This window comes from Hypanus sabinus, chromosome 13 (genome assembly GCF_030144855.1).
Source record: "Hypanus sabinus isolate sHypSab1 chromosome 13, sHypSab1.hap1, whole genome shotgun sequence".
Taxonomy (NCBI): Eukaryota; Metazoa; Chordata; class Chondrichthyes; order Myliobatiformes; family Dasyatidae; genus Hypanus; species Hypanus sabinus.
This window is the reverse complement of record NC_082718.1, coordinates 59,625,606-59,653,477: the sequence shown is the minus strand read 5'-3', so window position 1 is coordinate 59,653,477 and position 27,872 is coordinate 59,625,606. Positions and strand designations below refer to the sequence as shown.

Genomic DNA, 27,872 nt, shown 5'->3' with positions numbered 1-27,872 from the left:
CTTATATTAAGTGGGAAGGTCACTGTGTTCACCCACCAAAACACTGTCGTGATCACAAAGACCTCCATCAGTTCAGCTTTTTGCAAAAGATTCAACAGTGTACTTTTTTTCCCTGTGGTTATAATTATTTGTTTTTTGTTAAATATTTCATTCTGAAATCAGCTTTAACTACTTTTTGCCATATTTGCAGTTTTTAGGTGTTTCTCAATTATATCTTTGCATTATCCTTCGCATCATTAGCTCTAAGCTAATGGGTGTAGAGTTCCCGGCATCCATTCACAATTCAAGACTGTTTAACGTCACTTCCAGCGCAAAAGTGTAAAGGAGAATGAAAAAAAATGTTACTCCAAACCTGATGCAGCACAAAGAAAACACAATTAGGTAAATAACACAATAATAATTTTTTTAAAAAAACACAATAAATACATTTGTAAGTATTCCATCTACAATCCCAAAGGAGTCACTGTGTCACTGAGCTAGCCAGTACAGACATATTTAATTAAATATTAATCCACCCATGTGCTAATTTTGGTTTAGCTGAATCAATGCAAATATTGGCATTCACATTTCCCATAAGAAGATCAATAGTGTGAATTTCCACAATTCATAAACAAACGTATACAATCCGTATTCACTACTGTCCCTGTACCACAGCAGATGCATAGGTTTTGTATAGCTCACTTAAACTCACTGAACTGTGGTCAAACTACCCCATTTGCAATGAGGAATGACATTGAATCCACTTCATGGAAACAAGCAACTGGTGTGAGATGTACACAAATCTCCTCTGACTACCTAATCCACTCAGATATCCTCCTATCCCTATCTTTCTCCACCTAATTCCTGTTGGATATATCTATATGAATCACCATTGCTTCCTGTCCTTATCACTCTCTGCAGAGTGAAGATTTTATATAAAATCTCAAACAATTTATGAAGATTTGTATTCACTAGAATTCAGAAGGATGAGGGATGACCTCACTGAATGGTGAAAGGCCTTGATAGAATGTTTCCTACAGTGGGAGAGTCTAAAACCAGAGGACACAGCCTCAGAATAGAGGTGCATCCTTTTAGAACAGAGAATGAGGAGGAATTTCTTCAGCTAGAGAGTGGCGAATCTGTGGAATTCTTTGCCACAGGCAGCTGTGGAGGCCATTTTTGTGTATATTTAAGGCAGAGGTTGATAGATTCTTGATTGGTCAGGGAATGAAGGGCTATGGGGAGAAGGCAGAGATTGGGGCTGAAAGGAAAATTGGATCAGCCCTAATGAAATGGCATAGCAAACTTGATGGCCCGGATAGCGTAATTCTGCTCCTATATCTTAAGGTCTTACGGTTTCAGATTTGGTCTCAACATTTTGACAATTTCCAGCTTTTCCATACTGGCCATTATAAGCATAATTCTTTCACTACAATGTCTCCTCTCGCTTGCTTCTTTTAACTATTCCTCTCCTTAAATTTATCAAGTCGTAGTAAAAGTATACAAAAGTTACATAGAGAGAGCTTCACCCTGGGCAAGTGATATGGAATTGACAGCCTCTCAGTACTATTCTCTGTGTGGAAAAACTTAGGTCTCCTTTATACTTCTCCCCCTCACCTTAATCCTATGACTAGTTCTAGACACTCCTGCCCTCGGAAAAAGGCTCCATCTGTCCTACCTATGCCCCTCATAATTTCGTAAATCAACATTTTCTGTTGTTGTGACTGGAGATTTTAACTTCCATAATATTAATTGGCATCTCCTTAGCGCAAGGGGTTTAGCTGGGGTTAAGTTTGTTAGGTGTGTTCAGGAAGGTTTCCTGACACAATATGTAGATAAGCCAACCAGAGGAGAGGCTGTACTTGATCTGATATTGGGAAATGAGCCTGGTCAGGTGTCAGATCTCTTGGTGGGAGAGCATTTTGGAAGCAGTGACCACAAATCTATCTCCTTCACCATAGTGCTGGAGAGGGAAAGGAGCAGGTAATTTTGGAAAACATTTAATTGGGGTAGTGGGAAATATTATGCTATTAGGCAGGAACTTGGGAGCATAGATTGGGAACAGAAGTTCTCAGGGAAATGCACGGCAGAAATGTGGCAAATGTTCAGGGAACGTTTTCATGGAGGTCTGCATAGGTATGTTCCATCGAGGCAGGGAAAGGATGGTAGGATAAAAGACACATGGTGTACAAAGGATGCAGAAAATCTAGTTAAGAAGAGAAAAGCTTACAAAAGGTTCAAGAAACTAGGCACTGTTATAACTCTAGAAAATTACAAGGTTCCTAGGAAGGAGCTTTAAGAATGTAATCAGGAGAGCCAGATGGGGCCAAGAAAAGGCCTTGGTGAGCAGGATTAAGGAAAACCCCAAGGCATTCTATAAGTATGTGAAGAGCAAGATGGTAAGGCATGTGAGAATAGGACCAATCAGGTGCGACAATGGAAACGTGTGCATGAAGTTGGAGGAGGTAGTGGAGGTACTTAATGAATACTTTGCTTCAATATTCACCAGCGAAAAGGACCTTAGCAATTGTGGTGATGACATAAAGTGGGCTGAATGCTTGAGTGTACAGACATTAAGAAAGAGGATGTGCTGGAGCTTTTGAAAAGCATGAAGTTAGATAAGCCAACAGGACCAGTTAAGATATACTCAAGACTACTGTGGGAGACGAGGGAGGAGATTGCTGAGCCTCTGGTGATGTTCTTTGTATCATCAATAGGGATGGGAGAAGTACCAGAGGGTTGGAGGGTTGCAAATGTTGTTACCTTGTTCAAGAAAGGGAGTAGAGATAACCCAGGAAATTACAGACTAGTGAGTCTAACTTCAGTGATGGGCAAATTGTTGGAGAAGATCCTGAGAGGCAGGAATTAACAGTATTTGGAGAGACATAACCTAATTAGGCATAGTCAGCATGGCTTTGTCAAGGGCAGGTCATGCCTTACAAGCCTGATTGAATTCTTTGAGGAAGAAACAACATATTGGTGAAGATAGAGCAGTGGATGTAGTGTATATGGATGAAGTGGATAAGGTTCCCCATGCAAGGTTCCTTCAGAAAATAAGGAGGCATGGGATCCAAGGGGACCTTGCTTTGTGGATCCAGAATTGGCTTGCCCACAGAAGGCAAGGGGTGGTTGTAGATGGTTTGTATTCTGCATGGAGGTCAGTGACCAGTGGTGTTCTGCAGAGATCCGTTCTCAGACCCTTCCTCTTTGTGAGTTTTATAAATGACCTGGATAAAGAAGTAGAAGGTGGGTTAGTAAGTTTGCTGATAACACAAAGATTCAGGGTGCTGTGGATAGTCTGGAGGGTTGTCAGAGGTTACAGCAGGACATCAATAGGATGCAGAACTGGGCTGAGAAGTGGCAGATGGTCTTCAACCCAAATAAAGTGAGAAGGTTCATTTTGGCAGATCAAATTTGAAGACAGAATATAATATTAATGGTAAGACTCTTGACAGTGTAGAGGATCTGATAGATCTTGGGGTCCGTGTCCACAGGACTCTCAAAACTGCTGCACAGGTTGACAGTGTTGCTAAGAAGTCATATGTTGTGTTGGCATTCATCAACTGTGGGATTAAGTTCAAGAGTCATGAGGTAATGTTACAGCTGTATAAGACCTTGGTGTTCAGTTTTAGTCACATCATTATAGGAAGTATGTGGATACTATAGAGAGAGCGCAGAGGAGATTTACAAGAATGTTGGTAGTATTGGAGGGCGTACCTTATGAGAATAGGTTGCGTGAACTTTGTCTTTTCTCCTTGGAGCGACTGAGGATGAGAGATGACTTGATAGAGGTGTAGAAGATGATGAAGAGCTTTGATCACGTGGATAGCCAGAGGCTTTTTCCCAAGACTGAAATGGCTAACACGAGAGGGCATAGTTTTAAGGTGCTTGGAAATAGGTACCGAGGGATGTTAGGGGTAAGTTTCTCACTCAGAGAGTGTTGGGTGTGTGGAATGCACTGCCACCGGCAGTAGTGGAAGTGGATACAATAGGGTCTTTTTAGACACTTTAGATAGGTACATGGAGCTTAGAAAAATAGAGAGCTATGCGGTCGGGAAATTCTAGGCGGTTTCTAGAGTAGGTCGGCATAACATTGTGGGCCGAAGGGCCTGTAATATGCTGTAGATTTCAATGTATGTTCTTAAAAGCTGTCATTTTATAACTGTTGCAATGCCCAAGAACAATTTCATCCCCAACCCTCCATGTATACATGTATGGTGTAGTGTACCAGAATGGGTCTTCTAAAACATAGCTCCTTTGCAATTGTGCTCAGTTTTCAAAGTGACTGGAAGTGATCAATACAAGGCAAAATTAAACGAAACTGGAGAAACAAAGGACAGGAACTCTTGGTCTGATGGTCAATAAAACCAAAATCAGGGATGTTTTCCTCAAACACTCTGGAGGCACAGAGTATTACAAGTTCTCCAAGATTGCCCAGAAGTCTTTGAGACTAAAGATTGATCTCAGGGACACTACTTGAGTTGTTGGCATTGGAGAGGGGCCAGAGGACATTCGGACATTCACAAGAATGTCTTAGGATTGAAAAGGTCAACATATGAGGAGCGTCTAATGGCTCGAGGCCTGTACACACCAGAGTTTAAGAGAATGGTGGGGGTTCTCATTGAAACCTATGAATATTGAAAGGCCTAGATAGAGTGGATGTGGAGAGGATAGAGAGACATCCCTTTAGAACAGGGATGAGGAGGTACTTATTTGCTGTATAAGTCATTGGGTATATTTAAAGTGGAGTTGGTAGGGAGAAGGGAGTTGAGAAGGTTAGTAAATCAGCCATGATGGAATGGCTGAGCAAATGTGACCAAATAGCCTAATTCTGCTTCAGTGTTTTATGGTCTCATAGTTCAGCAATCACCAGGGCTTCTGTTATTGTAAAACCTGCTCTTCACCAATTGTAAGATTAATCCAGATTGATTAAAGGTGTTTGACGTAAAGTTAAAAATCATCCAGTCATGCTGTTGGCAACAAAAGAGTAGACAGTTAACCCACTCATTCTTAAGTTTGCAGGGATGGTTTTGGGGACAGAGAGGAGATTCAGATGTCAGGTTAAGATTTAGGGTTTAGGGACAAGGATATGGAGGAGTTAGAGGTCAGGCCTGTACTCTGCACTGTGTTTGAAGTCCAGCAACATGGTCAGCTGATGAAGGACAACAACAGTCCAGGGCAGTGCTCCATGCTCGAAGGCCAGTAACCAGGAGTCTGTGTGAGCAGGCGACACAAGGGCTGGTCAGTCAGCACACCTGAAGTTTGAGCCTGGAGTTCAGGGTCCCGTCATCGGCTAGTCCAGGGATTGATACTGAAGATCAATCAGAAGTCAGGAAGTCACAGCCCAGTGACCAAAGCCTGGAGACAAGATACTGACATGCAGTTGGAAGGGGCTTATTCTGCTGTTGTTGTTTTGTTGCTCGCCGAACATTGTGGGCATGCTATGTTGGTGCTGGAATGTGTGGGACACTTTCAGGCATCCCCCAGCACACCGCTAGGTTACGTTGGTTGTTAGCGCATATGTCACACTTTGCCATATGTTTTGTCATGCATATGATAAATAGCTCTAAATGTGAACATTGTGTGTTGCGAGCAGAACCAGAGACCCCAGGTTAGTGGGGCTGTGAGGTAACAAAGTTCAAAAAGTTCAGAGTAAATATATTATCAAAAAAAAATATATATATATATACGTCACCATATACAACCCCGAGATTCATTTTCTTACAGGAATGCTCAAAAAATCCAAAACAGAATAATAATCATAACAGCATCAATGAAAGACCTTACCAACTACGGTGTTCAACCAATTTGCAAAGGATAGATAGATAGATACTTTACTCATCCCCAAGGGGAAATTCAACATTTTTCCAGTGTCCCATACACTTACTGTAGCAAAACTAATTACACAGTATTTAACTCAGTATAATATGATATGCATCTAAAATCACCCTCCCAAAAAGCATTAATAAATAGCTTTTAAAAAGTTCTTAAATAGTTTACTAAAGTGCATTGAGTGGTAACTTAAGCTCAGTCCTAACCCCGGCACTTAACATGTCTTGCCCCTGGTGGTTGAATTGTAGAGCCGAATGGCGTTGGGGAGTAATGATCTCTTCATCCTGTCTGAGGAGCATTGCATTGACAGCAACCTGCCGCTGAAGCTGCTTCTCTGTCTCTGGATGGTGCTGTGCAGAGGATGTTCAGGGTTTTCCATGATTGACCGTAGCCTACTCAGCGCCCTCCTCTCTGTCACTTTGACAAACTTCTATAGATATATAGTGGAGAGTATATTGACTGGCTGCGTCACAGACTGGTATTGAAACACCAATGCCCTCAAACAGAAGATCGTACAAAAAGTAGTGCATATGGCCCAGTTCGTCATGGGTAAAGCTCAATCTACCATTGAGCACTGCTGCCATCAGGGAGAAGATACAGAAGCCTCAGGACTCTCACAACAAGGTTCAGGAACAGTTACTACCCCTCAACCATCAGGCTCTTGAACCAAAGGAGATAACTTTATTTGCCTCATCATTGAAATGGTCGCACAACCTATGAACTTGCTTATCGTCACAAACTCCTAAGGAAGTAGAGATACTGCTGTGTTTTCTTCGTGCACCATATCCTCGTTATATGCGTCTTCGGACTATGCGATGTATAGTGTTCCTATAAAACTGTTTGTAAACTGAAACGTCATAAAGCGAAAAAGCAATTACCATTAATTTATATGGGGAACATATTTGAGCGTTCCCAGACCCAAAAAATAACCTACCAAATCATACCAAATAACACATAAAACCTAAAATAACATGAACATATAGTAAAAGCAGGAATTATATGATAAATATACAGCCTATATAAAGTAGAATTATTGTATGTACGGTGTAATTTCACTTATCAAAATCGGAGAGACAGCGAGCCAAAGTCGATATGGAGAAAAAAAATTGACATGTACACGCATGCGCAAACAAGGTTTCATGGTCATGGTAGTCTTTCTCGGGGTAAACACACATATAAAGCGGGTGTCTTTTTTTCGTAAAAGCAAAAATTCTCTTTGGTTAGCGAAAACAGGTACTAATGTAGGTCTTTCGTAACAGCGAGCTGTCATAAAGCGAATGTTTGAAAAATGGGGGACACCTGTATTTCTATCAATGTCTCCTTATATGCGTCCAAAACTCACAGTTATGCGAGGAGCACAGCTTTCCCGCCAATACAAGTCACGTGCGCGCATCTCACAATCTCACTCCTGCCAGTCTCGCATTGGTTTTGCCAAGCTGTGGATGCGCGACCTTGCGCTCTTAAACTTTTGTTGGTTTTACCTACGGTGCAGTGATTTTGTGCTTGAAATATTTAACTATGCCTCCAAAGCATCCGATGTCATGTCCTGGGCCATCAGCCGAGTGGCAGAGAACCGCTTTAACACTTGAAAAAAAGTTGGAAATTATAAACAGCGTGGCATCAGGTGATGGTAACACAGCTCTGGGGCGCTACTGCCAGGAACAGAATCTTGCCTTTAAAGTTCTTTTGTTGCTTGACAATGCACCAGCCCATCCTAAACATTTGGACAGCATTCATCCTAATATAACAGTGTGTTTCCTGCCGCCTAACAACGTCGCTGATTCAACACTCGACCAAGGTGTGATCCACATTCAAGGCATGTTTTTTTTTTACAGCCAACTATCTCTCAGATGCTGCAAGCAATAGAGGATTTTGAAAATCCCGGGAGTTTACTAATGGTGAGGGAATGGTGAAAGTCGGAACACTTGGCACAAATGGCGATGGACATGGACCAAGTTTAGAACGGAGTCAGCATTTCAGTTGCTCCCTGCCGTCAACCCTTCTTCCCTAACAAGCAAATCTATGCTGAAAAACAAAATGCTGCCAAGCAAACAACCCTCACCACTTTCTTCAAACCGGTGCCAGCAGTCCCAAGAGTTCTGTGAGTCTTCCTTCACCCCTTGCTGTGCTTGATATGATCCCGACTCCACAACCATCCATGCACCTAATCCACGTAAAGCTGCCCGACACCACAACAACCACTCATCTCCCGGAGCGAACACACTTGCCACTGTTGGTGAGTACTCTACACCCTAGTATGTTAACCTTCTATGATTTATTACATTGAATATTACCTTAAATTGATGAAATATAATACAAATGTGCCTTGTGGTACTGCTTTTGTGTCATATTGGTATGAAAATGTGAATAAATTATTGTACAGATACAACATATTTAGGAAGCCCTCTGGAACACATCCCTATTTTCTCCATTTAAATAATTATTCACATTATGCATTGGCTGCAAGGAACGTATCCCCCGCATATAACGAGGATAGGGTGTAATTGCAATTACATGCTGGGCCCAGGTCCCCCAAAATAACATAGAGGAAATTAAAGTTGCTGACCCGCTCTACCTCTGATCCTCCAATGAGGACTGGCTCATGGACCTCTGGTTTCCTTCTCCTGTAGTCAATAATCAGCTCCTTGGTCTTGCTGACATTGAGTGAGAAGTTGTTTTTGTGGCACGACTCAGACAGATTTTCAATATGCAGATTCATCACTATTTTTGATTCAGCCTATAACAGTGGTATCATCAGCAAACTTGAATATGGCATTGGAGCTGTGCTTAGCCACACAGTCACAAGTGTAAATTGAGTAGAGCAGAGGGAACTAAGCACACAGCCTTGTGGTACTCCTGGGCTGATGGAGATCGTGGAGGAGATGGTATTGCCACCATTAACTGACCAGTGTCTGCAAGTGAGGAAATCTAGGATCTAATTGGACAAGAAGGTATTGAGGCCAAGGTCTTAGAGCTTATTGATTGGTTTTGAATGAATGATGGTATTGAATTCTGAGCTATAGTCAGTAAAGAGCATCCTGATATATGCATCTTTGCTGTTGAGATGTTCCAGGTTTGAGTGAAGAGCCAAGAGATGGCATCTGCTGTGGACTTGTTGCTCTGGTAGACAAATTGGATTGGATCCAAGTCGCTTCTCAGGCAAGAGTTAATATGTTTCATCATCAACCTCTCAAAACACTTCATCACTGTGGATGTAAGTGCTACTAGACGACAGTCATTGAGGCAGCTTACCACATTCTTCTTAGGCACTGGTATAACCGAAGCTGCTTGAAACATGTGGGTTCCCCAGACTGCTGAAGCAAGGGGTTAAAGATCTCAGTGAACACTCCAGCCAGTTAATCAGCAACAAGATCAACAGGATCACAGACTACTCACTACACTACTGTGTAATAGTCTAACTAGACAGAGAGAGCTCAACTATAGGGATAAATGATAAAACCAAATCTGTGATTAACTGCTTTGCAAAATAAGAACAACAAAACAAATTTGTCTCTATTTGCTTTCGGTGACCATATGTTACATTTTAACTTATGAGGAGCTCAGATGCTTTGATATTTAAAGTATTCAATTTCCCATTGACTTTCGGGGTGCTACGGTGGCATACAGGCTTGCGTAGCACTCTTACAGCATTCTGGACTTCGGAGTTCAATTCCATTGACCTTCTATGAGGAGCCTCTCTACATCCTCCCCATGGGATGCATAGGTTTTCCCCGGGCGCTCTGCTTTCCTCCCACAGTCCAAAAATGTACGGGAATGGTTAACTGGTCATTGCAAATTGTTCTGTGATTAGATTAAGGTTAATAGGGTTTGTCGGGGCTTGTTGGCCGTTGTGGATCAAAGGGCTAGTAAGGTCTACTCAATGTTACAATCGCTAAAATAAAACAATGGATATTATTACTGGAAGAGGTGTATAATGGTTATTAATTTTATCACCAGCGACAAACGTTCCTAGCTAGCCAGCAGCAAGTGAATAAGACCATAAGAGTTTGGAGCAGAATTAGACCAATCAGCCTATCAAGTTTGCTTTTCCCTTGTCAGCCACAGTTGCATCATTCTGTCTTTAGAATACTTATTCTTCTTTGGGATGTATCTATCCTGCACCTTCCAAATTGTTCCTAGAAACTCCAGCCATTGCTGTTCTGCCATCATCCCTGCTAGTGTCCTCTTCCAATCAACTTTGGCCAGCTCCTCTCTCATGCCTCTATAATCCACTATAATACTGATACATCTGATTTTAGCTTCTCCTTCTAAAACTGCAGGATAAATTCTATCATATTATGATCACTGTTTCCAAAGGGTTCCTTTACATTAAGCTAGTCAAATCTGGTTCACCACCAAACAGCCAATCCAGAATAACATTTCCCCTCATGGACTCAATCACAAGTTGCTCTGAACCTTCGCAGAAAGTAAACTTAGAAGTTGGACTAAGTCATGCAAATATAGCTCACTCCTCATTGTAAAGTCATAGTTTAAATTCAAAACTCACATTCATAATGAAAACTGCACATTCAAACTTGCCACACTAATGTTGAAATGCATGGACGTGTGTAATTGCAAAGGCAATCTATATTACCCCTATGCATACAATACAGTATATTTGGTTATATATAACTGCTGAATCAGAGTGACTTTAGCTTAATGCATGTAAAATAATTGCAGAAGATGCACTGACATTTTGTTGGGAAAAATCTCGGTTCTATGCGTTCTAAAGGCAATTTTTCCTTGTTCCATCACACAGCAACAAACAATGCAAGACATCCCTGCAGGCTCTTCCCTCTCCATTTTTTTAAATATCATTTGTTTTCAAAACTTTTGGAGGAAAGGAAGCTATAATTTATTTGAAGCGTGGTGAGATATTGCTGCCTTTGTTTCTGTCAACTACAGAAAGCAGGTGAAATGAGTAAGCACCTAAGAACGGACATTTGAAAAGTGTTTGAAATTTAAGGTACAGGTGTGCCCACTCTGAGAAACTCTCCCCTCTGACGTGAACCATGACGCATTTCTCTTGTTCAAAGTGATGCCCACACTACCTTTGACGTATTGATATTTTCCACGGTTCTATATTCCACCCACAGTGCAGCCCTGTGTCTTATCAAGAGATTGTCAAAAGCCACTGTGTAACAACAGGCCTCACATTAGGTTTCCCAGTATTGACAAAGGACAATGTGCAGGCAGGACAGAAGCCCGAAGTCCCACATCACCAGATTCAGGAATAATTACTTTCCTGCAACTACCCTAACTGCACAACCCTCATCACTACCTCAGTAACAGAGCCAATACCTCAGCAATCCATTGCTAAGGATTGAACCATAATGGACTTGTATCTGTCTCTTTCTTTTGCACCAAGATCTTACTCTTTTTCTTCACTATCTTGTTTCATTAATGCACAATTATAATATAACATACATTATGTGTTGCCTGTACCTATCCGTGTCTGTTGCCACGACAAGCAAGTTTTGTATCTCACCTCTACCGCGTTGTACTTTTGCACACGATAAACTCGACTTGGAAGTTACTGTAAATTTGGACAAACGCCCCTGGCTCAGTGTTAAATGCAAGCCTGCAAGGTTTAGCAACCTCGCCTAGCGTGCATTCAGTTAGCGACCCGTGCAAATACTCAGTCCCTGCGGCAAGATTGCAAAAGAAGAAACGACTGCCCGCATAGATTCAAAACCAGAATACTTACGATGATGCCGGCCCAGTAAGGGGTGTCTCTGAGGAGCAGGGAGGAGCTGATACTCTTCATGATGAAAGCGACCACGGTGATTGCTATGGCCAAGAGCAGTTGCAGGGCGGCGATGAGGAGAGGGAAGCGGCAACCGCAGCACTTGTGCAGGTCGCCCCGCCGGTCAGCTCCCTCCTTCTCCTTCCCTTTCCCCTTCCCCTTCCCCTTCTCCTCCTCCTTCTTCCCACCGCTCTCCGCCTGGGCGGCGGTGGCCGCGCCCGCTCCGCCGCCTTCCCCGTCCTTCCCCATGGTACGTGGCCGCGCCAAACAGGGGGTGAGACGCTTCTGAGGAGAGAGGGGAGGGGTGACTGAGTCCGACCGAGGAGAGTCCGTACAAATATGGAGAACACTGAGGGGCAATCCCCACCCTGCGTGCCACGGATAGATGAGGAGGAAGGGGGCGGCGAGGGGGGACTCGAACGTCCCACCGAAACGGTTCTCGCAAGGACGGTGCGCCGGGACTCACATCGGGGTTGGTACAGAATACAGTACTGCAGATGGTGGAACTGGGAGCAGCAAACTACCTCCCACCCCCTCACTCCTGATGCCCTCCTAATGACTTCTCTTCGTACTTTCGATATCCGCCAATCTCGGCCCCAATACCCTCCTCCCTCATCTGACGCTCCCGATGCCCTGCTCTCTCTTATGATGCCTTCCACTCTCCACCCTCTGTCCTAATATCAGCACAATCTCCCCATTATCTTACATTCCTCCCCAGTCCACCCATCACCTCTGGTTTATGGCTTAGCCCTTGCCTCCTCTTTACAATGGCCATCGCCCTGCCACTCTAGTACTCATGCAAGGTTTAGACCTAAAACGTCAACCTCTGTAGAGATGCAGTTCTACTCACTGTGTTCCTCCAGAAGAATATTTGTTCCTCTGCGGTTCTAAATACTCACCCCCTGCCCCTCCTCCTTGTGTGGGCACTGCCGTTATCGGAAGGTAGCTATGCTATCCCACATTACAGGAGATTGTACAGCACTGAGTAGCCTGTTCGGCCCTCCCTCCTGGATGCTTGAATTAATCTCACTCTGCATTTGCATCAAATATTTGCACCATATAAGGGAAAAAAGTCTACTCCATATCAAACCGCCTCCAAATCTTATATGTTTTGGTAATTTATTTAATTATTCATGGGAGGGAGGTGGGTTTTACGGGCTGGGTCAGTCTAATTGCCATGGAGAAACGAGAGGCTGCAGATGCTGGAATCTGGAGCAACAAAGTCTGCTGGAGGAACCCAGCATGCCGAGCAGCATCTGTAGAGGGAATAGAATTGTCAGCATTTCAGGTAGAAGCCCTGCAAAAGACTGGCTGTAATTCTGATCCCTAGTTGCCCTTGAAAAAGTGATGGTGAGCTGCCGCCTTGAACCACTGCAGTATGAGGTATGCATATGCATACATATGAGGTATACAAGAGGAGATCCTGACCTAGGTACTGTGAAGGAAGGAAGGTAATATATTTCCAGGTCACGAGAGCGATTTCCATATGCTGCCTGGTCCTTTATAGCTGGTGAGGTCATGAGGTTGTAAGGTGCTGCCTTGGGAGTCTTGGTGAACTGTGGCTGCACATTGTGTAGATCAGGGGTTCCCAACCTGGGGTGCCCGCACCCCCAGAGGGTGCGAGATGGAATTTCAGGGGGTGCGACAAAGAGTGGCTTGTGTCCTTGAGTGACGAGTCACGAGTCATCACTCAGCCAGTTGCCAGTGTGCCTTGAGGAGTGGTAGTAACGTTTGTCCCAAGCACACTCCAGTCTCCCGCTGCCCGAGTCGAGAGAGACATAAACTCACTCCAGTCTCCCACTGCCCGAGTCAGCGCTGAGGATTCTCATCAGTGTTACCTGGGAGTTACACCTCAGAAGGTTACATCTCAGAGTTAAAAATCATCTCATAATGCCAAAATCTTTATATATCCCGAATCAACCATCAAGTAACGACTTCGCTTTAAAACCAAACCCGCAGACAGTAGGTAAATTATTCAATTATAAAATCTTTAAAAGCCGCATTTTGATAAAAAGCAGCTGAAGTCATTCATCCGTATTTGTCTCAATGCATTAAAGAAGTTTTTGAATTTCAAAGGTTTTTTTCTCTTAAAAGGTTTTTTTTCCTGAACTGTTGATAATTTTGAATTGTGTTAGTTGAGGAGGTATCATGGTTAGCATCGAGGATTTTGAATCGTGTGATGGGAGTTCATATCTCCAGCAATCATCGGAAATAGGTGTGTAAATTCAATGGAGAGTAGCCTAATAAGTCGCGTTGCGTCCCCGTAGCATTTCCACCTGATGATTTATCTTGGATTAACCACAGATAATATCGTAATATAATATTCAAAAGCGTATTTCTCGTGATACTTTGCTATAGGCATGTCTGGTTAAGTAAAGCGGTCATCCCTGACTTAGTCAGATAGTTTTTCTCATATTAGCTAATATTTTTCCCTTCATTAACCCTTCATCATGTCAAAAAGAAGGAAATGGAATGATGACTATGTTTGCTTTGGTTTCACTTGTACAACAGGAAATAATGGCTTGCAAAAACCCCAGTACATTCTTTGTAGCGTTGTGTTTTCCAACTCAAATCTGAAGCCATCCAAGCTTCAAGAGCACTTCAAGAACAAGCACGGCGGAGCTGATGTTGAAGGACATGATGTTGGATCATTGAAAATCAAAAAAACTTGTTTTGATTCACAAGGAACTCTTCCAAAATTAGGTTTTGTTTCTGTTGAAAGACCACTACTTCTTGCTTCATACCAAGTGGCATATAAAGTGGCCAAATCCAAGAAGGCCCTTACAATTGTGGAAGATCTCATCAAGCCATGTGCACTGGAAATGGCAACAATTATCCTGGGCAAAGAAGCAAGAAAAAAATTTGAACAGGTGCCCCTATCAAATAATGTCATTCACAACCTAATCAGTGATTAGAGTGAAGATATTTTGGACCAAGTCATCTCAGATGTCGGAGCTAGTCCTCTTAAAATCTCTATTCAGTTGGATGAGTCAACTGATGTCTCCAGTTGTAGTCAACTCATCACATCAGTGAGGTATGTCAATGATGGTGCTGTGAAGGAAGATTTCCTGTTTTGTAAAGATCTGAAAACAAACACAACTTCAAAGGATGTGATGCAGCTGGTGAAAGACGTCTTTGCCAAACATGATTTAGATATCAAAGTCATTGGTTCAGTGTGCACTGATGGGGCACCTGCAATGCTTGGAAATAAATCTGGCTTTTCTGCATTGATGAAAAAGGAGATTCCAGACTTGCAAGTTACCCATTGGTTTCTTCATCGGCATGCTTTGGCATCAAAAACATTGCCTCCAAATTTGAAGAAAGTCGTTGATACTTGTGTGAAGATCATCAACTGGATCAGGGGGTGTGCTTTGGACCATCGTATCTTCAAATCATTTTGTGAGGATTTGAGAAGTGAGCATTCAGTTTTGCTTTTCCACACTTTGTCGTTTGGTTGTCACGAGCACAAACTTTAACCCGCTTCTTTGAACTGCAGGAAGAAATCGAAGTTTTTCTGGAAGAGCATGAATGTGATCTGGTTGGGGCAATGGAATCATAGGAATTCGCCTGCTTCGCCAGCCAATCATAGGAATTCGCTGGCTTACTTAGCTGACATTTTCACTCGTATGAATGACCTGAGTGTTCCTTTTCAAGGAAAAGGGATAAATATATTGAAGGCTTGTGAAAAGTTGAATGCCTTCAAAGAAAAGTTACCCCTTTAGCGTCGAAGGATGGAAAGAGGCAATCTCTCAAATTTTCCTTCACTAGAAGAGATGGTTGATGATGCTGGATCCATAACTCCTACTGTGTGTGAAGAAATTGTGGCTCATCTGGAAATGCTGTCAGAATCGTTTGATGGATATTTTTCTGCTGGAGACTTGAAGATTTCAGAAGAATGGATCATGAATCCATATTCCTACAATTTGGAAAAAATGTCAGATGATGAAGAGCTGAAGGAAGTTCGTATTGATTTGTGGACAAATTGAGCTCTTGAAATGCAATTGAAAGCAAGACTTTGGAGGAGTTTTGGTGTGCAGCACTGGATATGTTCCCAAGACTTGGTGGAAAAGCACTCCGTGTCCTCATTCCATTTGCAACAACATACTTGTGTGAATCTGGATTCAGTTCTCTTTAGTCAATCAAGATAAAATCTAGGAATCGCCTGAACCCACAGGCAGACCTGCAGATCGCAGTCAGCAAGAAAGTTCCACGTTTTGACAAAATCATGAATGAGAAGCAGGAGCAAAGAAGTCATTGAATTTTATGTTCACAGTTGGGATTGATTTTACTGTTTACAATTTTTTCTGAATAAATTAGAATTCAATTGCTCAGTTTATATTTGCATTTTATGCACTGAATTAAAAGCTTATTTTTTTAAGTTCAATTTGTTCACTCGCAGTATTGTATGTGGTTCAAAAATTAGAAATTAGACTTCTTCATCTTCAAATGTGATACTACTTTTGTAGGGGGTGAGAACATTAATCAAACATTTTCTAGGGGTGTGGGGTATAGAAAAGGTCGGGAACCACTGGTGTAGATGGTTATACACAATGCCGTTACTGTGTGGCGGAGCTGGACTGAATGGACCTGTCAAGCAAGCCGCTATGTCAAAGTCGTTTTTTATCATGCACAGGCATAATGAAAAACTTATTTGCAACAGCACCAGATACACAACATTCATGTGAAAACAAATAAACACAAATTATATATACATAATTTTTACAAGAAAGAACACAATAGAACAGAAAGTCCATTTTAGTTCAAAGTGATCAAAGAGTCACAGCGTTGTTTAACTAGGTTGGTTCGAGAATTGAATGATTAAAGGGAAGTATGCCATTCTTGAACCTGATGGCCTGGCTGTCATTCAGTGAGAGACTTATCATGTGTCAGTAGCTTTGGTTATCAAAAGCTAATCAATTTCTGATTTAAGATTAACTATTAACCACCAGAGAACATAGAACATCAAAATCTACAGCACGTTAGAGGCTCTTTGGCCCACAATGTTGTGCCAACCATGTAACCTACTCTAGAAACTGCCTAGAATTTCCCAACCACCTACCCCTCTATTTTTCTGCTCAATGGTAGCTGCAATGTGTGCTTGTTACATGTTGTTGAAGCTGCACTCATCCACATGGGTGGAGGGAGTTACATCATACTGCTAACTTTGAGCTTTGCATAGTGGACAGGCTTTGGAGAGTTAAGAGGGTAGTTGCTCACTCCACGATTCATAGCCCGATCTAGGAACCACATCATATATATGAAAATTACTTTTCATTCTTATAAAATCCTATAAGCATGGGTTCAACCTGCTTAACTGTTCCATAATAGACTTTTCATGAAGTCTGCTTCTTTCACCTTTCATGTATTACATTGAGGACAAATTGCAAAAGAAAGGATTTTGCTACCACTTTTCACGTAAAGGCTCACCTTCAAAAAATACACTGCAGAGTACTTCCAGACAACCTGTGGCCGTAGAAACATAAAAACTCTGAGCCAGGTGACCCTTTCAGTCTGATCCACCACTCAAGATCATGGGAAATCTGACCTCAGCTGTATTTTTTTGCTTTTCCCCATTGTCCTTGAACCCTCTGTGAACCAATGTTCCGTCTCACACTTGAACTTGTTCAGTGACTGCAGCTCCATAGTTTACCAGGGTAGAGACTTTTAAAGATTCACAAATGTTCAAGGGAAATGATATTCCTCATCTCTATCTTAAATAAGGTACCCCTTATTCTGAAAGTGCGCTCCTGGCTCCAGATTATCAGTCAAGGGATCAGATTTGTCTGGCTGATCTTACTCGTCAACCATTACCAAACCCAGATACGATCTATTGAAATAGGAATTTTGCAGGGTAATAGTAGGATTTTTATTAATTCCTCTACTGTGATACTCTTCTGTCTAAACTTCTTGTTTTCCCCCTGACATTCTTCTCTGAAGTATAAATTCCTATTTCAGTTATGCATGTATTTAGTAGTTTTTTTCTGCAAATGCTAACAGCATCTTTCAGCATCAATATTACTGTCCATTCCTGGCCCATTGTCCTTGCAACTGCTTTAATCACTAGAGACTATGCTGTCATTCAGTGAGAGACTATCATGAGTCAATAGCTCTGGTTATCAAAAGTGAATCAATTTCTGATTTAAGATTAACTACTAACCACCGGAGAACATAGAACATCAAAATCTACAGCACATTACAGGCCCTTCAGCCCACAATGTTGTGCCAACCATGTAACCTACCCTAGAAACTGCCTAGAATTTCCCAACCACATAGCCCTCTATTTTCCTAAGCTCTGTGTATCTATCTAAGAGTCTCTTAAAATACCCCATTGTATCAGGTTCTACCACTTCCGCTGGCAGTGCATTCCATACACCCAGCACGCTCTGTAAGAAAAATTTACTTCTGACATCCCCTTTGTACTTACTTTCAAGCACCTTAAAACGGTCCCATCATTTGAACCATGGGAAAAAGCCTCTTGCTATTCTTTCATATCCATCCATCAAAGCCCCTCGTCATCTTATACACCTGTATCAGGTCACCTCTCAACCTAAATCACTCCAAGGAGAAAAGGCCAAGTTTCACTCAACCTATTCTCATATCCAGTCCAATCCAGGCAACATCCTTGTAAATATCCTTTGCACTCACCCTATAGCATCCAATCCTTCCTGTAATGAGGTAACTAGAACTGAACACAGTACTCCGAGTGGGGTCTAACCAACATCTTATATAGCTGTAACATTACCTCACAGCTCTTGAGCTCAATCCCATGGTTGATGAAGGCCAACTCACAATGCAACTTCTTAACAGCATCATCAATCTGCGCAGCAGCTTTGACTGTCCTATAGACATGGACCCCATGATCTTGCTGGTCCTCCATACTGCCAAGAGTCTTGGTATTAGATATTAGAATTGATATTAGATTCTGTCTTCCAATTTGACCTACTGAAATGAACCACTTCACACTTACCTGGGTTGAACTCCATCTGCCACTTCTCAGCCCAGTTCTGCATCCTATCCTATCACCCTGTAACTTTTGATAACCCTCCAAACTATCCATAACACCCCCAACTTGTGTGTCATCAGTAAACTTACTAACCCACCCTTCAACTTCCTCATCCAGGTCATTTATAGAAACCACAAAAGAGGAGGGATCCGAGAACAGATCCTTGTGGAACACCACTGGTCACTGTCCTCCATGCAGGATTCAAACCATCTACAACCACTCTTAGCCTTCTGTGGGCAAGCCAATTCTGGATCCACAAAGCAAGGTCTCCTTGGATCCCATGCCTCATTACTTTCTGAACAAGCCTTGCTTGGGGAACCCTATCAAATGCCTTACTGAATTCCATATACACTACATCCACAGCTCTACCTTCATCAGTGTGTTCTTTTATGCCATCAAATAAAATTCAATCAGGTTTGTAAGGCATGACCTGCCTTTGTCAAAGCCAGGCTGACTATCCCTAATCAGATTAAGTCTCTCCAAATGCATTTAAGTCCTGCCTCTCAGAATCTTCTCCAACAACTTTCCCACCACTGAAGTTAGACTCACTGGTCTATAATTTCCTAGGTTATCTCTACTCCCTTTCTTGAACTAGGGAACAACATCTGCTACCCTCCAATCCTCTGGTACTTTTCCCATTCCTATTGATGCAAATATCATTGCCAGAGGCTCAGCAAGCTCCTTCCACACTTCCCACCATAATCTTGGGTATATTTCATCTCATCACAGCAATTTATCTAACTTAATACCTTTCAAAAGCTCCAGCAGATTCTCTTTCGCAATGTCTATATGTTCAAGCATTTCAGTCCACTGTAACTCATCCCCACAATTGTCAAGGTCTTTTTCATTGCTGAATACTGAAGCAAAGTATTCATTAAGTACGTCCACTATCTCCTCTGGCTCTATGCACATGTTTCCACTATCGCAGCTGATTGGTCCTACACTCACATGGCTCATCCTCTTGCTCTTCACATACTTGTAGAATGCCTTGGGGTTTCCTTAATCCTGCTCACTAAGGCCTTCTCTTGGCCCATTCTGACTCTCCTTGTTTCATTCTTGAGCTCTTTCCTGGTACCTTTGTAATTTTCTAGAGCTCTAACAGTACCTGGTTTCTTGAATGTTTCTTAAGCTTTTCTTTTCTTAACTAGATTTTCTACGTCCTTTGTACACAATGGTTCTTTTACTCTACCATCCCTTCCCTGCCTCAATGGAACATACCTATGCAGAATACCATGCAAATGTTCTCTGAACATTTTCTACATTTCTACTGTGCATTTCCCTGAGAACATCTGCTCCAAATTTATGTTCCCAAGTTCCTGCCTAATAGCAACATATTTTCCCCTACCCCAATTAAATGTCTTCCTAAATTTTCTGCTCTTACCTCTCTCCAGCACCATGGTAAAGGAGATAGATTTGTGTTCACTACCTCTGAAATGCTCTCCCATTGAGAGATCTGACACCTGACCAGGTTCATTTCCCAGTACCAGATCAAGTACAGCCTCTCCTCCAGTTGGCTTACCTACATATTGTGCCAGGAAACCTTCCTGAACACACCTAACAAACTCCACCCCATCTAAACCCCTTGCTCTAAGGAGATGCCAGTCAATATTTGGAAAGTTAAAATCACCCATCATAACAACCCTATTATTATTGCACCTCTCCAGAATCTACCTCCCTATTTGCTCCTTGAAGTCTCTGTTACTACTGGGGTGTCTATAAAAAACACCTAGTAGAGTTATTGCCCCCTTCCTGTTCCTGACTTCCACCAACAAGCATTCAGTAGACAATCCCTCCATGACTTCCTTCTTTTCTGCAACTGTGATGCTATCCCTGATTAGCAGTGCCTCTCCCCCACCTCTTAAGACTCCCTCCCTGTCCTTTTTGAAACATCTAAAGCTCGGCACACTCAGCAGCCATTCCTGTCCCTGAGTCATCCAAGTCTCTGCAATGGCCACAACATCATAGTTCCACGTACTGATCCATGCTTTAAGTTCATCTGCTTTGTGTAAGATATTCCTTGCATTAAAATAGACACATCTCAAACCATCAGGCTGAGTGCTTCTTTGCTCTAACATATACCTCATAAACCCCCTATAAGCTGTCCCTACTTGTGCGCCAATCACCCCATCCTCAGCCTCTTCACTTTGGTTCCCACCCCCTGAAAATCTAGTTTAAACCCTCCCCAAAAACATTAGCAAACCTTCCTCCGAGGATATTGGTTCCCCTCTAGTTCAGATGCAACCCATCCCACTTGTACAAGTCACCCCTTCCCCAGAATGATCCAAGACTTGAAACCCTGCCCCCTGTATCATCTCCTCAGCCACTCATTCATCTGCGCTATTTTCCTGTACTGACCTTCACTATCCGTGGCACCGGGAGTAATCTGGAAGTTACCACCTAGGAAGTTCTGCTCTTCAGCCTCCTTCCTGGCTCCCTAAAACTTACTGAGCAGGACCTCTACCCCTCTCCTGCCTATATAATTGATACCAACATGTACTACAACCTCTGGCTGCTCACCCTCCCCTTCAAGAGCATCCTGCAACTGCTCGGAGACATCCTGGACCCTTGCACCAACTGCAGTTTGAGGAAGCTTACCTACATTTGTTGCAATTCCTAATTTCAATTCTCAACAGTTTGGATCAATGTTTAAGCTATATCCCATAGTACTAGACGCAACAAACAGCCAAGATCTACCTACGTTGTGGTGCCTTGAAGGGGTGATGGTGCTTCTAGTCAAAGCTTTGTCCTATTCTGGTTCTTTCCAATATTCTGTAAGCTGCTTGGAACTTTGTAATTGCCCATGAGATTTTAATGGAGTGTTTAAGGCTACTGTTAAAATAAAAGTTATATTCTATCTCAAGTGAATGGCATCGTATTTTTCAATGATTCATTCAAAACCTTTTAGTTTTTGTCTCTTTGCCTAATTTTGTCTCTTTACATTAGTATGTCTTTATATTATAATGTGTTAGTCTACATTGCTTACCATACCACTGATTTTTGTGCCATGGGCAATCTTGGATAGAAGGATTTCTATAAAGGATCAACTTTTTATGTCAAACACGAGGGAATCTGCAGATGCTGGAAATTCAAGCAACACACACAGAAAATGCTGGTGGAACACAGCAGGCCAGGCAGCATCTATAGGGAGAAGCGCTGTGGAAAGGTCTCGGCCTGAAACGTCGACAGCGCTTCTCCCTATAGGTGCTGCCTGGCTTGCTGCGTTCCACCAGCATTTTGTGTGGTTGCTCAACTTTATATGTGTTGGTCTGGTGTGACTTGCAAAATAAAACAACATTCAACAATTAAAAAGAATAAAGAATTGTAAAGAACTTAGAGGTTAAAAGACGGATATGTAATAAAATGTGCATAAATACATAAATACCAGCATGTATATACAATGTAAACAGCATTATAAAAAGTGGTTTAAAGTGTTTACAATGGAGTGACTCAGGTAATAGATAGAGGGAAGTGGGGGTGGGTCTAACTAGAATGGTTAATCAGATTAACTGCTTGTGGGAAGAAACTTTTAAGTTACTGTGAAGTTTTTGTTTCAATAGCCCTGTAGCACTTTACAGAAGGGAGCTTTTGGAAAAGGCAGTTTGTAGGGTAGGTAGTGTTCACAGTGATTCTCCCTGCCCACTTCTTTGTCCTGGACACATACAGGTCCTGCAATACATACAAACAGCTGGATGAACTCAGTAGGTCGGGCAGCATCCGTTGAAAGAAGCAGTCAATGTTTCGGGTCGAAAACCTTCATCAGGACTACAGGTCTTGAAATGCTGGGAGACTGCAGCCAATGACCTGTTCTGCTGACCAGACAGATCATCACAGTTTTTGTATATTGTGGTGCGTGTTGCACCAAACCAGGCAGTAATGACTGGTGTGAGGACCCTCTATATAATGGCAGTGCAGAATTGCACCAGAATGTTCTGGGGAAGATGGAGTTTTACTAACTGCCTCCTTTTTGTCAATAAAGGTGATATGATTCGCCCACATGAGGTCCTGTGAAATAAAGATGCCCAGGAACCTATATGTTACAGCAATGCTATAAAGTTGTTGATGATGAGTGGAGAGGAGCCCCATTTCCCCTGAAGTCAATATGCATTCTCCACGGTTTTGAGAGCATTCAGCTCCAAGTTGTTGTGATCGCACTATCACATTGTCTACATAATTTATACATTGTGAAAACAATAACAGCCCCATTGTAGATCCTGGAACAACAGCTCTGATGATATCTGTGGTGAACTACATATACCTGTCTGGACACGGCCCCTGCTCCTCCCACAGACCCCGGTATAAAGGCAATCGAGGTCTGAGCCCGGCCTCTCAGTCTCCAGGATGTAGTGTGGTGGTCAACCACTGCTTGTTCCTTCTTCCAGTCAATAAAAGCCGATATCTCGACTTCATGTCTCAGAGAGAGTTATTGATGGTGCATCAATATCCCAGCAATGACAGCCATCTCATTATCCTTACTCTTGTGTCCCTGCTCTCCCAGTCTTACTTCCATCAGTTTTCATCAGTTACAGAAACTGGGAGTCTCCTATAAAGAATTTTATGAAATACCTTCAAGAATAATTTTTTAACAAGCATCCTCGGGAATTCCTCACTCCCCTGCCTGCAACTCTGCCGCTGTTGTTGCAGCTTCCTCTGTCACTGCACCCCACCCCATGCAAAACTCCCCCTTGCTGCTTCCTTTCCTTTGTCAATCTGTTCCTATTTCCCACAGCTGCTGTTGGATTAGGGTGCAGAATCACAATTTTCCTTGTGTATTTCTTGTAGTTTAACTTCCCTATGCTTGCTAGAAACTTCTTGTTTTCAGTAGCAGGTGTCACGTCACTTCAGTCTGGTTATGTTATAAGTTAAGTATTATCACTGGAATTTATGTTATCTCTAGCATGAGAAAACAATTGCTTCTTCCTTCATCTTTCCTTTGTTCTATCAGCTTCTTTTCCTTGTTTGTTTCCTGCTGTTCTAAAACTTAATAAAGTTATCATCATTAATAAATCATGCATAAGCAATATGCTTATGCCTCATTCTTGACTTCTGAACCTTTGGACCAGGATCCAACATTGTTCTGTTTTCTTCATTATTCTCTCCCTGCCAGGCCATTCCAACATACTTGTTCTCGCTATGAGGCCTTACACTCCAAGACATCTGAGACGTCCTCCTTTCTTCCGAATATCAATGGAGCCCTCACCTGTATCTCCTCTATTTCCTATATGTCTGCCTGCACCCTATCTACCCCCAGACATAGGTAATAGGGATAGGGTTCCCCTGGAACTCGCCTACCAACCCTCCAGCCCACATGCCCAATGTATCATCCCCTGCAAATTTGCCATCTCCCATCTGAAGGCATAATTACCCCCAGCTTCCGAGGGGTTGCATCTCCCCGTGACTCCCTTGTTTAGTATTCCTTCCCTACCAATGCCCCTCCTGGCAATTATCCCCACAACTACACCAAGCCCTCACACATCCTCCATCACCATCATTCAGAGTCCCAAGCAGTTCTACCAGATGAGACAGGCTTCACGTGTGAATCCATTGGTGTGCCACTTGTTATATCCAATGCTCCCAGTGCAGCCTCCTCTGTAATGGTGAGACCCAATGCAGGTTGAATTGACGTTATTACTTACATCCTTCATATACATGAGTAAAAATCTTTATGTTACTTCTCTGTCTAAATGTGCAATTTACGATTTATAGTAATTTGTAATAAATAAATACATGTAACAGAGAAATACAATTGTATCAGCATCAATTACTCATTCTGATGGCCTGGTGGAAGAAGCTGTCCTGGAGCCTGTTGGTCCTGGCTTTTACGCTGCAGTACCGTTTCCTGGATGGTAGCAGCTGGAATAGATCATGGTTGGGGTGACTCGGGTCCCCAATGATCCTTTTTACACACAACTCTTTGTAAATGTCCTGAAATGCGGGAAATTCACAATTACAGATGCACTGGGCTGTCCGCACAACTCTCTGCAGAGTCCTGCTCTGGGAGGTACAGTTCCCATACCAGGTAGTAATGCAGCCAGGCAGGATGCTCTCAGTTGTGCTCCTGCAGAAGATCCTTAGGATTTGGGGATTCATGCCAAACTTCTTCAACCGTCTGAACCGTGCTTTTTACACCGCACAGCCGGTATGTACAGACCACGTGAGGTCCTCGGTGATGTGGATGCTGAGGAACATAAAGCTGTTCACCCACTCAACCCCAGATCCATTGATGTCAATAGGATGTAACCTGTCTCCATTCCTCCTATAGTCCTTTGATTGTAGGTCTATTTTATCAAATATCTTTGTTCTATCCATTATACCAGGCGAGATCTCCCAGTGGCCAGATCTTTCAATTCCACTTCCCATTCCCACACTGACAAATCTGTCCACAGCCTCTTCTACTGCTAAGTTAAGGCCAGGCACATATTATAGGAGAAACATCTTATATTCCACCTTGGCAGTGTCCAACCTAACAGCAAGAACATTGATTTCTCCAACTTCTGCCCATCACCCACACATTGCTCCTACCGGTTCTCCTCCCCAGCTACCCCCATTCCTATTCCATACTCCACTATCCTCTCCTATCAGATTCCACACTCTACAGCCTTTTGTCACTTCCACCTATCACCTCTCAGATTCTGACATTCCCACTCTCCCCCTCCCTCACCTACCTATCACCCCCTCTCACCTGGATCCACCTATCACCTGACAGCTCTCGAACTACCCCTTTGCCCCATCTCTTTATACTAGCTACCTCCCTTCGTTCTTTCCAGCCCAGATGAAGAGTCTCAACCTGAAACATCTATATTCTACTTCCCTCCACCGATGCTGCCTGACCTGCTGAGTTCCTCCAGATCCTTTGTGAAACTATTAACTGTTTATCTCCTCCAGTAGGTTGTGCACAGAGGATGGTTTGGAGTGATTATTCTGTTGTCATTTGACAAGAGGTAAAGTGCTCTTTGTTCATTTACCAGTTGTCAGCTGCTCCCATTTCTTGATGCCTCTCTCCTGCTCCTTCAGATCAGCCAAGTCTGCAAATGCAGCAGGTGGGCAGGGGGTCAGTGATGCTCATCGTGGCGGTGGGGAACCCAAGTACAGGAATCACACTAGTCCATGTCCACTTCATGTCACTCTCTGGAATCCAAGTCCCAGTAAAATGTCATTGGCTTCCTTTCAAAGCATGATCACTGATAGCTCTGCACTATGAAAGGTTGTACATATCCAATAAGGAATGGAACTCATGACTCACAGGAAAATAAAACACAGAACATTATAGCACAGTGAAGGCTCATCAACTCACAATGTTGAGTTCCTCTTTTAACCGACTCTAAGATCAATCTAAAACTCCCCTCCTACATAGCCTATGACCCTCCATTTTTTTCATCCATGTGCCTGAGTCCCTTAAATGTCAATAATGTATCAGTCTTCATCACCACCTCATGAGTTGTGTACAATACAATGAAAACTTCTCACTATGTTCCTTTCAGGTTTAAGCCCTAGTGACTTCTTGTGATGATCATCGCAAGTGGTTTGAGAGTAATGTTGGCGCCCACCCATATCGACAGCCTGTACCCCAATCTGTGTGGTTGCATTCTGCTGCCTTTCACCCAGGAGAGGTTCTTTCATTAAGTGAGTTGGCTTTGGCCTGCCACCCTGAGGTGGATAACTATTGGAAACTACAGGTTGTCTGGAAGTGGGCCAAGAAATGGCAAGTGGCGTTCAGTGCGGAGAAATGCGAGGTTTTCGTGGACAATGTTGATCTCCTTCTGCTCTGTGGGAGGACATGGAGATGCTCCTGGAGCCACTAGCTGCCTTAGACTGGCTTCCCAGTGGAGTTGATGGTGAGAGGGAGGAAGAAGATGAAATCTCTACACTCCTCGTCAGCAGCTGCATTCAGACTGACAACTGCCACAGTGAGCATCCACAAGAGTCTCCTCCTGAAAGCCTCACGGTCAGAATACAAGTTCAAGTTCAAATTCAAGTTTATTGTCATCTGACCGTTCTTATATATACCCAAACAAAACAATTTTCCTCTGGATCATGGTGCACCCACAGAACATATATCACACAATTAGTGCATAAACCAAAATATCATACTATAAATAAGTTAATAAGATAGAATTCAAAATACGTGTAGTAAAGCACAGGACAGGTAAACATTAAAGAGTAAACAGCTCTCCATTCTGGTGATGAGACCTCGGTGGTGTTCAATACTGTCACAGCCCAAGCGAAGAAGCTGTTACCCAGTCTGGCAGTCCTAGTCCTGACTGTAGTGGGCCAAAGATATTGTGGGATGGGTGGTAGGGATCCTCAACAATGCCCTTCATCTGCAATACCCCCAGTAAGTGTCACAATACGGGGAAGGGAGTCTCCGATGATGCTCTCGTCAGCTTTTACTTTCCTCTGCAGGGTCTTGCAGTCTGATGTGGAATTACCACATTCCCATTTGGCATAGAAGGAGGCCTTTTGGCCCAGTAAGTCTCTGTGGCTCACAGAACACACCCATTGCCCGATTGCTTTCTCCCCATATTCTAACCAACTCCCTGCTCCGACAGATGAAAGGCAATACACCATTCGCCTGCCAGTCTACGTGTGGAAAGTGCGCTGAAACTGGAGCATCGAGAGGAAATCCGTGCTGCTACCAGGAAGCCATACAAACTCCACACAGACAGCACCAGAGGTCAGGGTCGTAACCGGGTCACTGGAGCTGTGAAGCAGGTTAAAGATTAGCTTTATTTGTCACATGTGCATCAAACCTACAGTGAAATGCGCCATTTGCATCAATGACCAACGCGGTCCGAGGATGTGCTGGGGTTACCCCTCAAGTGTTGCCATAGTTCCAGCATCACATAGTGTGCCCACAACTCACTAACCAAAACTGTGCATCTGGGCAGGAAACCCATGTGGAGAAAGGACAGACTCCTCACAATGACACTTTTCAGCCAGCGCTTCCCATCCTCCACCTACAGGATGTAGAGGCTTCCTGGAACGGAGAGTGATCTTGATGCTTTCTGTCTGAGCTGGAACAGTAGGCCTCAGCACTGGCTTGAGCCTCAGTAGTCACCATGCTTAGATCCCTCTTTGTATCCCTAAGGCGCTGCCGATACCTCATGGCCTCCCCTTCCTCACACAGCAATACTGTGCCCTGCTACTGTTCAGCTGCAGTGGGAAGATGGTCTGCCGTTGGCATGCCGGAACAAGGTGGCCACAAATGACATTCAACCTGGTTGCATGCCAACTGCATTGCTGCAACGTAATGCAGCTAATTCATGCAAACTCCACCAGCCATGCTGCACACTTTCCTGTGGCCAGTTCCCTTAC

The 27,872-nt window shown here is 43.1% G+C and overlaps 2 protein-coding genes across 2 annotated transcripts in view; one reads left to right on the top strand and one right to left on the bottom strand.

Annotated features, from left to right (window-relative positions):
* The window catches only part of sspn (sarcospan (Kras oncogene-associated gene)), a 30,889-nt gene extending 18,938 nt beyond the window's left edge, over window positions 1-11,951 (bottom strand). The window contains exon 1 of the mRNA XM_059987721.1: window positions 11,519-11,951. Within this exon, the coding sequence (XP_059843704.1) occupies window positions 11,519-11,806 (288 nt within the window). The 5' untranslated portion in view covers window positions 11,807-11,951. The remainder of the gene's footprint in view (window positions 1-11,518) is intronic.
* On the top strand, window positions 11,897-15,935 carry LOC132403906 (protein FAM200C-like). The gene is made up of 2 exons (XM_059987722.1): window positions 11,897-12,029; window positions 14,069-15,935. Exons 1-2 carry the CDS (start codon window positions 11,897-11,899, stop codon window positions 14,470-14,472), a joined length of 537 nt encoding a protein of 178 aa, XP_059843705.1. The 3' UTR covers window positions 14,473-15,935.
* Window positions 15,936-27,872: the final 11,937 nt, after the last annotated feature.

Coding starts and splice junctions, on each gene's coding strand:
- LOC132403906 (XM_059987722.1), top strand. CDS start 11,897: ATGGAGAACACTGAGGGGCAATCCCCACCCTGCGTGCCACGGATAGAT. Junction 12,030..14,068: donor GCGCCGGGACTCACATCGGG/GTTGGTACAGAA, acceptor CTTGTACAACAG/GAAATAATGGCTTGCAAAAA.